This window comes from Phragmites australis, chromosome 11 (assembly GCF_958298935.1).
Source record: "Phragmites australis chromosome 11, lpPhrAust1.1, whole genome shotgun sequence".
NCBI lineage: Eukaryota > Viridiplantae > Streptophyta > Magnoliopsida > Poales > Poaceae > Phragmites > Phragmites australis.
In genome coordinates this window covers 9384178-9396999 of record NC_084931.1, presented here as the reverse complement: position 1 = coordinate 9396999, position 12822 = coordinate 9384178, and the positions used below count along the sequence as shown (strand labels likewise).

Sequence of the window (12822 nt, the reverse complement as noted above, 5' to 3'; positions counted from 1 at the left end):
TCCTTGTCATTGTCAGTAGCAGTCTTGGAGGCAGTTTGTTGAGCTAATTTAGATCTACTTTCACCAAACCAATCTCTTAAAATAGTCTCTGGTATATTAAAACTTTGGTTCGCGGCTCGTTGTAAAATGAAACTATTTTTTGTTTGATGATCAACTGGCTGTGACGACTTACTTATACTATGTCACGAGCTGATGTAGAATAATACTTAAAAGTCCAAACGCAAAAGTGTAAAACAAGATGAGCTGCGCGGACCATGATCTCCACAACTACTTTTGATGTACACCATCTAACCAAATATTACGCATGTAGTACGTAACTGTGTAACGCATAGCATTGCCGTGCAAAAGACATTGTGAAACTGTTGGGGAATTGTTCTGGTTTCAGGTGTTTCGTTGGTTGGGAATCTAGAACCTCACTCCGCATATATAGACGATGTTCTTACTGGTTAGTGGTTGTCTGCTATCAATCAGGTTCGTTCAGAGTGAGTCAAGGTTTGCAACTCCATCGTCATTGCTGACCATTCGATCGGTTTGGTCGAATCGAAATGGTAGAATATTCAGATATGCATGTAAGTGTTCTAGCTCATGAGATCAACAAAGAGGGCCTGATTTTGTGGCGTTCATCTGTTACATACTTGTCAAGCTTAGTCTGTTGTAAGTTGGTTTAGCTTTTGTTTGTTCTTTCGTTTCCTCGGGTTGTATGTTGTTTCCTCGTTTTATGTGTATATTGGGTTGTAAACAGTGCGATTGAGATTTAAGAGGCAGTAATAATTTCTCTGGTTATATTTTGTTTTTGTCTGAGTACTCACTTTTCTTCTTAATATAATGATGTGTAGATCTCTCGCGGCTTCTCGGAAAAAGCTTGTCCGAATTAACCTAGATAGGTGTAAAATTACATAGTTATTTTCTTAAAATATTACTTTAATAAAAATACGTGAAAGTAACGTCCCTTATTCATTACATCAAGATAGGATTCTTGTTTCCCACCTTTATGGATGATAAGAGCATTGTGCTAGCTATTGCTTGCACATCTTAACCTTAGAGCTCTTGGATTGAAGTAAAACATTGAGGGCTTATTTGGATGAGATCTCCATTATAGCCCTGATTCAGAGGGCGGCATATGCCCATTGTAATCAACCAAATGTGCCATCATTTTTTTCTTTATACATATCCTTGCACACTGGAAGTATGTTTACACCATTGTGTTTTATTTTGACAGCTTGAAAAAAAAAGAATAAAATTAGCACTTTGAACAATGTTTTACAAATAAACTTAAACATTTCAACCTAACACTCTTAACAATCAACGAATCAACCCATTTCTCATATCAATTTAGTTTAAATACATGAAACAATTCTCAAATAGAACAACATCGTTCGTTTAAGGCTTGTGCAACGAAAATGGTCCTATTAGGTTATAATTGTGATTTTTATGATTAATGACAATATAGTTAATGTGACTAACATGTTTGTAAGAATATATGTTAGTAGGTCTCATCGATGCAATACATAAAGAAGTCACCAAAGCCCGGACAAAGTTTTATTGAATTAAAGAAGTCCCACGGAAAATAACTACACCGGATAATCCGACAATAACAAAGATATACACACCGGAGCATTTTCTAGAAAGGTGAAAAACTGAGATGAAATCAGTTTGTTCTCACCGGAAGGTTTGGTGCTCAGGAGTTTGAACACACCAGAGTGTTTTCACTCAGAGGAGGAAAGAAATGACTTCACTGGATAGTCTGGTGATCTGTGTACTCCACACACCAGAGCATTTGTTCAAGAGAAGACTGCAATTGTCGAAGGCTGAAGATCAATACACCAAAAAGTCCAATGACTAAATGACAGTGCACACCTGAGTGTTTTCCAGAGAGTTGCAAAGAGATAAAAATCAACACATCGGAAGGTCTGGTGATCAAAAGATATACACACGAGATAGTTGAACAATGAAGAAGTTTGCTCGGTCAGGCTCAAGTATACACACCGGATAGTCCGGTAATGGAGATGAAATATACACCGGTCAATCTGGTGTTCAGAATGTATTTGAGTGGGGTTCAAACGGCTAGTATCCACTGATGTACACACCGGATGGTCTGGTGCTTGTTACTACTGTTATCTTCGGATCATCCAGTGTTCACAGTAAAGTTGAGTCGTTGGAGCAACAGCTAGTTGGCAAGTTTGAGGCTATAAATACCCAACTACTTGGCCATTTGAAGGGGTTGGAGTCCAGAGAATCTCATATATACTTGAGAAGACATCCAAACCACCAAAGTGCTTAAAGTGTTCATCCAATGTAATTAAGCACACCATTAGAGAGTGATTAGTGCTTATAGTCCTAGATAGAAGTGTTACTAGGTGCTGCGACCTAGAGAGTGGATCAAGGAGTGATCCAACCGTGTACCGAGAGGTACGCCGGCGCCTTGGAGTCTTGGTGACTCGTCGGTAACTTGTTGACCCTCCAACTTGATGTGGAGTAGCGGCAAGAAGATTATGCAGAGACACGGATGCCATTATCTTTATGACTAAAGCTTCGAAGTGAAGACAACGCACAAGTTACTGAAAGAGAGGTTAGTGGTAAGACCTCGCCTTGGTGGCTTGGTGGCTCATCGTGCTTGAGGTCTTGTCTTGGTGACTTGGTATCTCAAGAGTTGTGACCGAAAGAGTCTTGAAAGGGAGCATATCCTTTATGGAGCTTCAACGTGGACTAGAGATGGCTTATGTGCCACCGATACCACGAAATAAAAATCCCTTGTAACGAGTTTATTTCTCTATCTTATTTATGTTTTCACATTTACATACTTGCAATTTACCTTACTAGAGTAGGTTACAATCCTCTTGAGTGGTAGAGTAGACACACTAGATAAACCTAGAGCACATTTAAATAGAAATTGAGATAGGTTTATCTTGTAAACGTAAGTGTCTTTATTCACCCCCATCTTAGAATATTACCGTTTCTCACAGCATGAAACAACTCAACATCAAACCAAATATTCCTAGCTAACCGCTAGTTTTATTTTGTTCAACGTAATTCTTCAATTTAGTTTAGTAATAACATTTCTGGAGATTACATGTTGCTATAGGAACTAAAAATTATTCAACATTGGTCTTTCCATGTAGATTTCATCATGAATAAGATATTTGGTTTATAAGATATACAATCTTTTTTTTTGTAAATATTCAATATTGCCACAAGCGTATCAAAACTTCTTGCAATGGATCCAAGATTTTTGCAATGTGATTTCTCAGACCCAAAATGTCTTTTGCCCAAATTTTCTCATTGGGTGTGTATGTGAAAATAGGTAGTTTTGTATATATGGATAGTGATCCATCAGGATGGTCAAGATCTGATCCCCTGATCTCCGTATTTGTTGTATATGGAAATTGTGATTGCAATCACATGCTGATCGATTAAGATCTCATGCTACCCGTGAGGCTTCTAAAAGAAAGAGACGGACACCCATGTAGAGGTGTGCAAGCCAACAAAACGCAACTATCAACAATGATTTTTCACATGGTACAAGATCCTATGTGATCCTAGCCACATGTCTTCCACCAGCACCAACAATGCCAACATCCCTGATACCAATGCCGACACCATACTCTTAGCCACATCGATGAGGATCGGCTCCACATCGTCACTCATGTTCGGACACCTCATCACCATAAAACTCTCTCAGGAGAATTATCTTCTATGGAGGGCTTAGGTGGATCCTCTCCTAAGGAGTTTCCACCTTCTAGGCTATGTCGATGGCACCATGTAGTGCCCAGCATAGTTCATCACCACGACCATGGAGACCAGTGCTACCCAGATGTTGAACCCAAAGTATCAGATGTGGTACCAGCAAGAATAGACGATCTTGTCACTCCGACTCTCGAGCCCCACAGCAGCAACAGCAGAAGCCTCAGACTAGCTACACAAACAACAAGTTCGGGGGTTCCAACTCCAACAACATTGGTGGTAGAACATCTGTCACCAGTAGCGGAACTCATTTGATTTGTCCACTCTATGACAAGGTCATACACGTTGCATCCCAATGCTACAAAAGCTTCAAATGAGACTTCCCTAGAGTTGGCAATGACGGATGTGTAGCTCAGCTGCTCACCAGAGTGCACACTATGACACTCCATCATATTCCATTGACCCCTCATAGTATGCGGATAGAAGCGCAACTGATCATCTCACAAGTGAACTTGATCGACTCGTTGTGAAGGAGCCCTACCATGACAAGCATCAAGTTCATGCTTCAAATGGTTCAACTATGCGCATTATGCATGTTGGTCATTCTACCATTCACACACCATCATCTAAACCACTTCATTTAAATAATATACTTCATGTTCCTTCAGTTACTGTAATCTTCTTTCCGTTAGAAAGTTTACACGTCACAATAATGTTCTCAGTAAGTTTCATCTTGATTACTTGCTTGTCAAGGACTAGGATTCGAGGGCAACAATCCTTAGTGGTCATTGTCATGACGGCCTCTACTCCATTGATACACCATGTTCACAACATGCATTCAACAGTACCAAGCTTTCGAAGGAGTAGTGGCATTGTCACCTAGGACACCCAGCATCTCCAATTGTCCACCATATTTTGCATACCAATAATCTTTCATTTGAGCTAGGTAAAAATAATAGGGTGTGTGATGCTTGCCAGCAAGGAAAAAGTCACCAGCTTCCCTTTTCCCATTCAAATAATGTAGTCAAAGCTCATCTTTTCTGATGTATGGGTTCCTGCCCAAACTTCGGTGAGTGGACATCGTTTTTATGTAAGCTTTATTGATGCCTATAGTCATTTTACTTGGCTTTATTTGCTTAAACACAAGTCAGACATGTTCAAAGTTTTTATTCTATTTCAACAACATGTTGAGCACCTCCTCAATCATAAAAGTATACACATGCAAACCGATTGGGGTGGAGAGTATCAAAGTTGATCATGTTCTTTCAAAAACTTGACATCACACATGGTGTATCCTGTCCACATATTCATCAACAAAATGGATCAACTGAACATAAACATCGTCATGTTGTTGACATAGGGCTTACCTTGCTAGCTCATGCCTCCATGCCACTTCATTTCTGGAGCAATGCCTTTGCCACTGCATGCTTTCTTATTAATCGCATTTCTAGTCGAATCTTTGGCATGCAAACTCCTCTTGAGCATCTACTAGGAGAGAAACCCGACTACACATTCTTGAAAGTCTTTGGGTATACTTGTTGGCCACATCTTCGTCCCTGTAGCTCACATAAACTGAACTTCCATTCAAAACAATGCATGTTCTTAGGGTATAACCCCTTCATAATGGTTACAAATGCTTGAATGTTCCAAGAAATTGAGTATATATTTGTCGCGATGTTATCTTTGATGAACAAGTGTTTCCTTTTGCTGATGCATCCCACAACTCATCTCCACCACCTTGGATTCTTGCCTTGTTTCTCATGATAACTTGCAGATGTCGCATATGCACCTTTGTTGCTTCCTAACCATGGTGCGGGTTTTGTATGTTGTACACATCTTGAGGATCTCTCAGCAGTTGAAGTATCTGATGTTGCTGCATCGCCTACACCTACTAGTGGACTGTTGTTGTCATCACCAAGCACATGAGCAGCTTTAGGCACATATACTAGTGACCCAGGCGCTAGCACACATTCAAGCATAGATTTAACAGGCATAGCTTCTACTTATGTACCCACGGGTGCAGACCTTGTTGCCATAGTGATTAGACTAATGTCGTGCAGGATGCTTCTCCTCTAGGCCATCACATGTGTATACGTCTCAAGGACAATATTCGCAAGCCACTAAGGAGGACAGATGGTATGGTTACATATGCCATGTCTAAAGATCCACAAAGTGAGCCTATAAGTCATACTGCTACATTAGAGGTACCACATTGTAGAGATGCTATGAACACTGAATGTAATGCTCTCATGCACAACAAGACTTGGCGGCTTGTCTCGGCCAAGTGTTAACGTCATCAATTGCAAATGGGTATTCAAAAATAAGAAGAAAGCGGATGGTTCAATAGAGAGATATAAAGCCAGATTGATTGCAAAAGGGTTCAAGCAAAGGTACGAACATGATTATGAAGATACATTCAGTCCTATAGTAAAACTGACCACAATTAGACTTCTTCCTTCCATGTCTATATCAAATGGTTGGCATCTTCGTCAATTTGACATATAAATGGCATTCTTGCACGGATATCTTGAAGAAGTATTTATGCATCACCCCTAGGCTTTGAAGATCGACAATGACCATCACACCTATGTTACCTTGATATGTCTCTATATGGACTAAAACAGGCACCAAGGACATGGCATGCCTGGCTAAGTACAACCCTACATGAACTAGGGTTCAAGGTATCCAAAGATACCTTTCTGTTTTTTCTATCAAAGTAAGAACGTCACAATCTTCCTACTTGTGTATGTAGATGATATCATTGTGGCCAGTTCTTCTACACAAGCAACCCATGATGTGATTCAAAAATTGGGTGAAGCGTTTGCATTGAAGACCTTGGAGTGCTTCACTATTTTCTGGGAGTTGAAGTTCACAAGCAACCGAATGGACTTGCTCTTACACAGTGGAAATATGCTGAAGAATTACTCCATCGTACACAAATGAAGAAGAGCAGACCCACATCTACTCCCATGGCTACCACGGACAAATTTTCCAAGAATGATGGCGCGTTGCTTAACCAAGTTGAAGCCATACAATATCGCAGTGTTGTAGGAGGGTTACAATATCTCACAATCACAAGGCCGGTTCTCTCCTTTCTAGTGAATAAAGTTTGCCAATTTCTGCATGAACCTTGATCGTCCCATTAGATGGATGTCAAACGTATTTTGAGATATGTCCGTCTCACAGTCTCTCATGGCCTTCTGCTTGGCAGCTCATCCTCCATGCTACTGTCAGTATTTTCAGATGCCAATTAGGCAGGCAATATTGATCACCGCAGATCAATCGATAGGTACACTAATTTCTTTGGTGCAAATCTGATAGCCTGGAGCACTCGCAAGCAAGCAACTATATCACGGTCGAGCACTGAATCAGAATATAAATCTTTAGCAAAGGCCACAGCTGAACTCGTTTGGGTTCAATCACTTCTCTCGGAGCTTGGTGTTTCTCAAGATCGGCCCCTAGTTCTCTGGTGTGATAACTTAGGTGCAACATACCTATATACTAATCCAGTCTTTCATGCCCGCACCAAACACATTGAAGTTGATTTTTATTTTGTTCGAGAAAAGATAGCTCAAAAGCTTCTTCAGATCAAGTTCATCTCCTCAAAAGATCAAATCGTTGACATCTTCACCAAGCCATTGCCCACACAATTGTTTACAAATTGTTGAAACAATCTCAACCTTGGTCCATCCATTGAGATTAAGGGACGATGTGAAAATATATAGTTTTGTAGTTGTATATGAAAAATATGATTATAATTGCATGCGGATCAATTAAGATTTCACGATACCCTTGAAGCTTATATATACTCATATCCTATAAAATGCATAAATTGCGGTAGAATCAAACGATCTCCACCATCCATCTGAGTTGATCAAATGATCACCGTATAAAGATTCTTTCCGGTCCTCCTTTCAAAAATATATTTAATATCTTATTATTTTTCTTTCATACCTAGACGTTCAATATTTGTCTTTCATACATTCAAAAATACATTCAATCTCTAATTATTTATCTTCCATATCTAGATTTTTAATATTTATCTTCCATACATTCACTGTCGGGTTTCTTTAAAGAGTGTGTAGCCTCTCGTATTTCGCTTACAACGTCGGTTTTATCTATATTTTATTATGCTATATTCTTTTACTTCTTCAGATACTATATAATAAATTGATTTTATATATGTAAAATACATTTGAAGTTGCTAGTAAAAGAAAGAGACGGCCGCACATGTAGACGTCTGCAAGTCATCAAAACCGAACTATAGACATCTATTTTTTTCACGGCGTAAACAAAACAACCATCTGTCCTCCGTACGCAGCGGACACCAGTTCGGTCACTGTCACTGCATCGCTTCTTCAGAATACTAAAAAACTTTCGCCGTCAATTCCCGGCGGCGTTCAGCGGCGGGGGCCTGCATCTTGTTTGTGCTCTCCGTCGGATGAACTCTGCCGCCCTTCCTCTCTCTGCCGCTGCGTCTCGCCGACCCCTGGCTTTTGACTCTGATGAGAGCCTACAAAACCAAAGACAGACCCCGTGCTCTGTTTCTCTGTCAGCCGCCGCTCCTCCATATCAGTCAATCTTGCCTCAGTGATGGACAGGATGAAAGGTTCGCATCTGCGGATTATAGCTTACTTACGAGAATCGGATGCTATATCAGTCAATTTAGGTTTGTGTTGTTGTTGGTTTCAGGGGAGGATCACCAGGTACCGGTGTACGCGTCAGGGTCCCAGGTGAATGAATCTGATCGCCTGACCTTCTCGTTTGTTTATATTTGTCTCTGATTTGTACGTGTATTTGTGAAATTCCGTGCCTCAAATTGAGAGAAAGAGCAAGAGAGAGAGAGAGAGAGAGAGAGAGAGAGAGAGAGAGAGAGAGAGAGAGAGAGAGAGGATTAATTTACATCATCTGAAGTGAATTATATAAGTTTTGCAGACATTATTTGGATTCGTGGGAGGTCCCTCTAATTCATAATTAGGAAAGATGCCTGGACTACCATAACATGTTACATCCTCAATTATATGATTCTAAATACTTCCAGGTGCTCCAAAAGCTTCAAGAGAAATGGGAATTCACCAAACAATGGTACCCAGCAATGTACTCGAGTGTCATTGGCGGTATCATACTCGACCAATCTATGATGGCGATCCCGATTGACGATCACATGGTTCACAGAGGACACGGCGTCTTCGACACTTCCACGATTTCTGATGGGTTGAGTATTCTCTCATCCATTTGACCGTACTTCTTCCTGACAATTTTCTTGGCACTTCTGATTTTGGTAATAGTATGATATGATACACTGTCCGAATATCACGTTTTGGTTCTCTGAACAGATACTTGTATGAACTTGATTCGCATTTGGATCGGATCCTAACATCTGCATCCAAAGCAAAGATCGATTCTCCGTTCCCACGCGAGACGCTGCGCGACATACTGATCCAGATGACTGCAGCCTCCAAGTGCAAGAACGGCTCGATCAAGTACTGGCTGAGCGCCGGCCCCGGCGATTTCCTGCTCTCACCAAAGGGCTGCACGGGTCCTGCATTCTACGCCATCGTCATCGCCGCCGCCACCTCCCGCCGCTCTCAACGCAAGGAGGGCGTCAAGGCGATCACAACCACTGTGCCCATGAAACACCCATTCTTCGCGGGCATGAAGAGCGTGAATTACCTCCCGAACGCGTTGGCCATGATGGAAGCCGAAGAGCGAGGAGCGTACGCGTCGGTCTGGGTCGACGAGGAGGGGTACGTCGCCGAGGGACCCATGATGAACGTCGCGTTCGTCACGGTGAGCGGCGAGCTGGTGCTGCCGGCTTTCGACAAGATCCTCAGTGGATGCACGGCGAAGCGGCTCCTCGCGTTGGCGCCCAAGTTGGTTGAAGCCGGCCTTCTGAAGAGTGTCAAAGCTGCAAGTGTTTCTGACGATGAGGCCAGGCAGTGCGCGGAGATGATGTTTCTGGGGAGTGGGCTTCCATTGCTGCCGATCGTTGAATGGGACGGCAAGCCAGTGGGTGATGGTAAAGTTGCACTTCAGAATTGCAGTATTTGCTAGGATGAATTTGCAGTTTGACATTGGTAGATTAATGATGCGATTGTGCAATTTTCGTGATGCAGGACAAGCTGGGAAAATAAGTCTTGCCCTCTCTGGTCTGCTCTGGGATGACCTCGAGTCCGGTCCGGACAGGATTCCTGTTCCTTACGGTTAAGGACAGATGATTGCTACTGGATCATAGAAGAATGAACATCAGCGCTTTCTGTGATATGCTTCAGCAAGTAGAAATAAGCTTATATTATTATTATTTCTTTTGAGAAAAGGTTATGTACTTATGTTATACTGTGATTTGTGAGATCTATGATTTCTTGAATAACAAAATTGCAGCTTTTTTCTTTTTTATTTCATTGTGCAAATGTTAGACTTCCTATCTGTTCACACAAGCATCTCTTTGACTTCGCTCTTTTATATCTTCTCATGCATGCATGAATGCATGCACGACGTGTTCACACTTTTTTACATGATAGCTTGAGTGCTATATATTTATAAGTTGTAACCTTAAATATTCAATTAACAAAGATCGTGTAATTCATTCTACTATCATAGTATCAGATAGGTTCGCTTCTGCGACTTTACTTCCACCCCTCTAAACATTCGCTGGCAACATTCATTCGTCGGTCCTCTTCCCCATCTCGTTACTCTCCTGCACGAGACGTCCACTTTTCACTCTGACTTGCCCTCTCTGCATGCTTTCTTGCCCCTTCCGTTGTCTTTCTTCCACTCGCTGCCATGGTTTTGACCAAAGCTGAGCGCGCTGAAGCTGCGCGCACCGAGGCCAAGCGCCGCGCTGAGGCCGCACGCACTGAGGTCGCGTGCCTGGAGGAACAATGTCGCCTCGATGCTGAGGCCACGGCCGCCCGTGCCCTCGCGCTCGCCAACTCCACGATGGCCCTGCACGCACAGCATGTCACCGTGCAAAACTCCCGTTCAATGGTCCCCATTGTCCTCGACACCAGCTCCACCAACTATAGCCGTTGGCGCGGACTCATCATCAACACCCTCAGAAAGTACGCTCTTGCTAACCATGTCCTCTCCGATGACGTTCTGGATGACAAGGAGTGGAGCCGCATGGACTGTACCGTGAACTCGTGGATCTACGCCACGGTTTTCTCCTGAACTTCTTGAGATCATAATGGTCCTCAATGCCACTGCTAGAGAGGTGTGGCTTCGTCTTGAGTAGCAGTTTCTCGGCAACCAGGAGACACGTTCTCTCATCCTCAATGCCGAGTTCCGAAACTTTGTCCAAGAGGACCTCTCTGTGACAGACTACTACTGTCGGCTCAAAGCAATGGCCGACGCTCTTGTTGATTTGGGTGAACCGGTCGCCGATCGAACACTCGTGCTCTCCGTTCTTCGCAGCTTAAATGAGAGGTTCTCTCATCTGGTCTCAATCCTCAAGCGCCAGCGGCCCATTCCCACCTTCATTAACGTGCGCTCGGATCTTGTTCTCAAAGAAATCACCATGTAGAGCAAGCCTGGCACGCCTTCTATAGCTTCTGTTGCCGGCACCGGTTCGGGCTCCAAGCTCGGCCAACCTGGAGCCAACCACCAGGGCTCCTCATTCAACCACAGCACAGGCGTTTGTTCGCCCGGCAACCCCGGCGCCCAGTCCAACTCCACCAACAACGGCCAGTACATCTTCGGTGGTGGCGGCTCAAATTCTCGTCGTAACCACCGGCATGATCGACGTCGTGACAAAGGGGTCGCTGGTTCCAATTCCACCCCTGGCAACTCCTGTTTGGGAGGCTCTCCTCCTGGAGGCCCAGCCAGTCTTGGCCTTCTCTATATAATCCATAGACCGTAAGCATCCAAATGTAGCCCGATCCGATGCTGCCCTCCGCTGGTCTGCTTGGGCCCCACCCGCGAGGCCAAGCTAGGTCGTATCCGCCCACCGGACAGCAGCAGGCTTTATTCACCGGCTTTTTCCAACAGTCGGTACCGTTCCCAGGCCCTCTTCAGTAAAAATTGGGCAGGCCCATGGTGCCTGGCCCCAACATTGGCACCTATAGCTTCTGGGACCAGCATAAGCTCGCCAACTCGTTCAATACCATGACCGTCACCCCACCTCCGAGTGGTGCATGGTACATGGATTCGGGAGCATTCGCGCACATGTTTTTCACCAACGGTAATCTTCAAGTTTCCTCCCTACTCACCCCCTCTACTCCAACCAACATCATCGTTGGCAACGGGTCTCTCCTTCCTGTCACGTCTATTGGTTCTACTTCTTTTTCTACCTCTCAACGTCCTCTTCGTTTACGTCACGTTCTTGTCTCTCCGCATATTATTAAAAATCTAGTTTCTGTCTGTCAATTCACTACTGACAATAATTGTTTTGTTGAATTTGACCCCAATGGCCTCTCTGTGAAGGATCTAAAAACCAAGAACGTGATCATCAGGTGTAATAGCTCGGGCCCGCTTTACCCCCTGTTTGCATCGTTGCCTCCTTTACACGTACTCCTCGCAAGCACTCCTTCCTCTACTGTTTGACATCGGCATTTGGGTCATCTTAGTCATGAGGCCCTCTCCAAGCTCGCCCTGGTTGCAGGCATCTCAAGTCCTAAATTAGAATCCCTTTGTCATGCATGTCAACTTGGTCACCATGTGTGTCTTCCATTTTCTAGCTCCAAATCTAGAGCCATCCGGAATTTTAATTTAATACATTGTGATCTTTGGACTTCTCCCGTTTCCAGTATCTCCAGTTATAAGCATTACTTAGTCATTATTGACGATTGCTCTTATTTTCTTTGGACGTTTCCTTTGCGACTAAAATCTAACACTTTCTCTACTTTGTTGCATTTTTTCTCCTATGTCGCTATGCAATTTGGTTGCACCATTAAGAGTGTCCAATGTAACAATGGCCGGGAATTCGATAACTCCTCCGCTTGTTCCTTCTGCCTCACTAATGGAGTCCAACTGCGTCTCTCATGCCCCTACACCTCCCCACAAAATGGTAAGGCTGAGCGCATCATTAGTTTTATCAACAATATTGTTTGCTCCCTTCTCTTTCAATCTAGCATGCCTCCCTCCTATTAGGTAGAAGCACTAAACACTGCCACCTATCTCATCAATCGCCACCCCACAAAGACA

At 43.3% G+C, this 12822-nt stretch overlaps 1 protein-coding gene across 2 annotated transcripts; it reads left to right on the top strand.

The window, feature by feature from the left end:
* The first annotated feature begins 8029 nt into the window (after positions 1-8029).
* Positions 8030-10089, top strand: LOC133885193 (D-amino-acid transaminase, chloroplastic-like). 2 transcript variants are annotated; one of them, XM_062324868.1, is made up of 5 exons: positions 8030-8290; positions 8374-8414; positions 8723-8895; positions 9018-9690; positions 9798-10089. In XM_062324868.1, the coding sequence occupies exons 1-5, from the start codon at positions 8275-8277 to the stop codon at positions 9813-9815; spliced, it is 921 nt and encodes a 306-aa protein (XP_062180852.1). In that variant the 5' UTR covers positions 8030-8274; the 3' UTR covers positions 9816-10089. The 2 variants fall into 2 exon arrangements, with proteins under 2 accessions (XP_062180852.1, XP_062180851.1); XM_062324867.1 differs by having other exon boundaries at positions 9018-9700; positions 9798-10086.
* The last annotated feature ends 2733 nt before the right edge of the window (positions 10090-12822 follow it).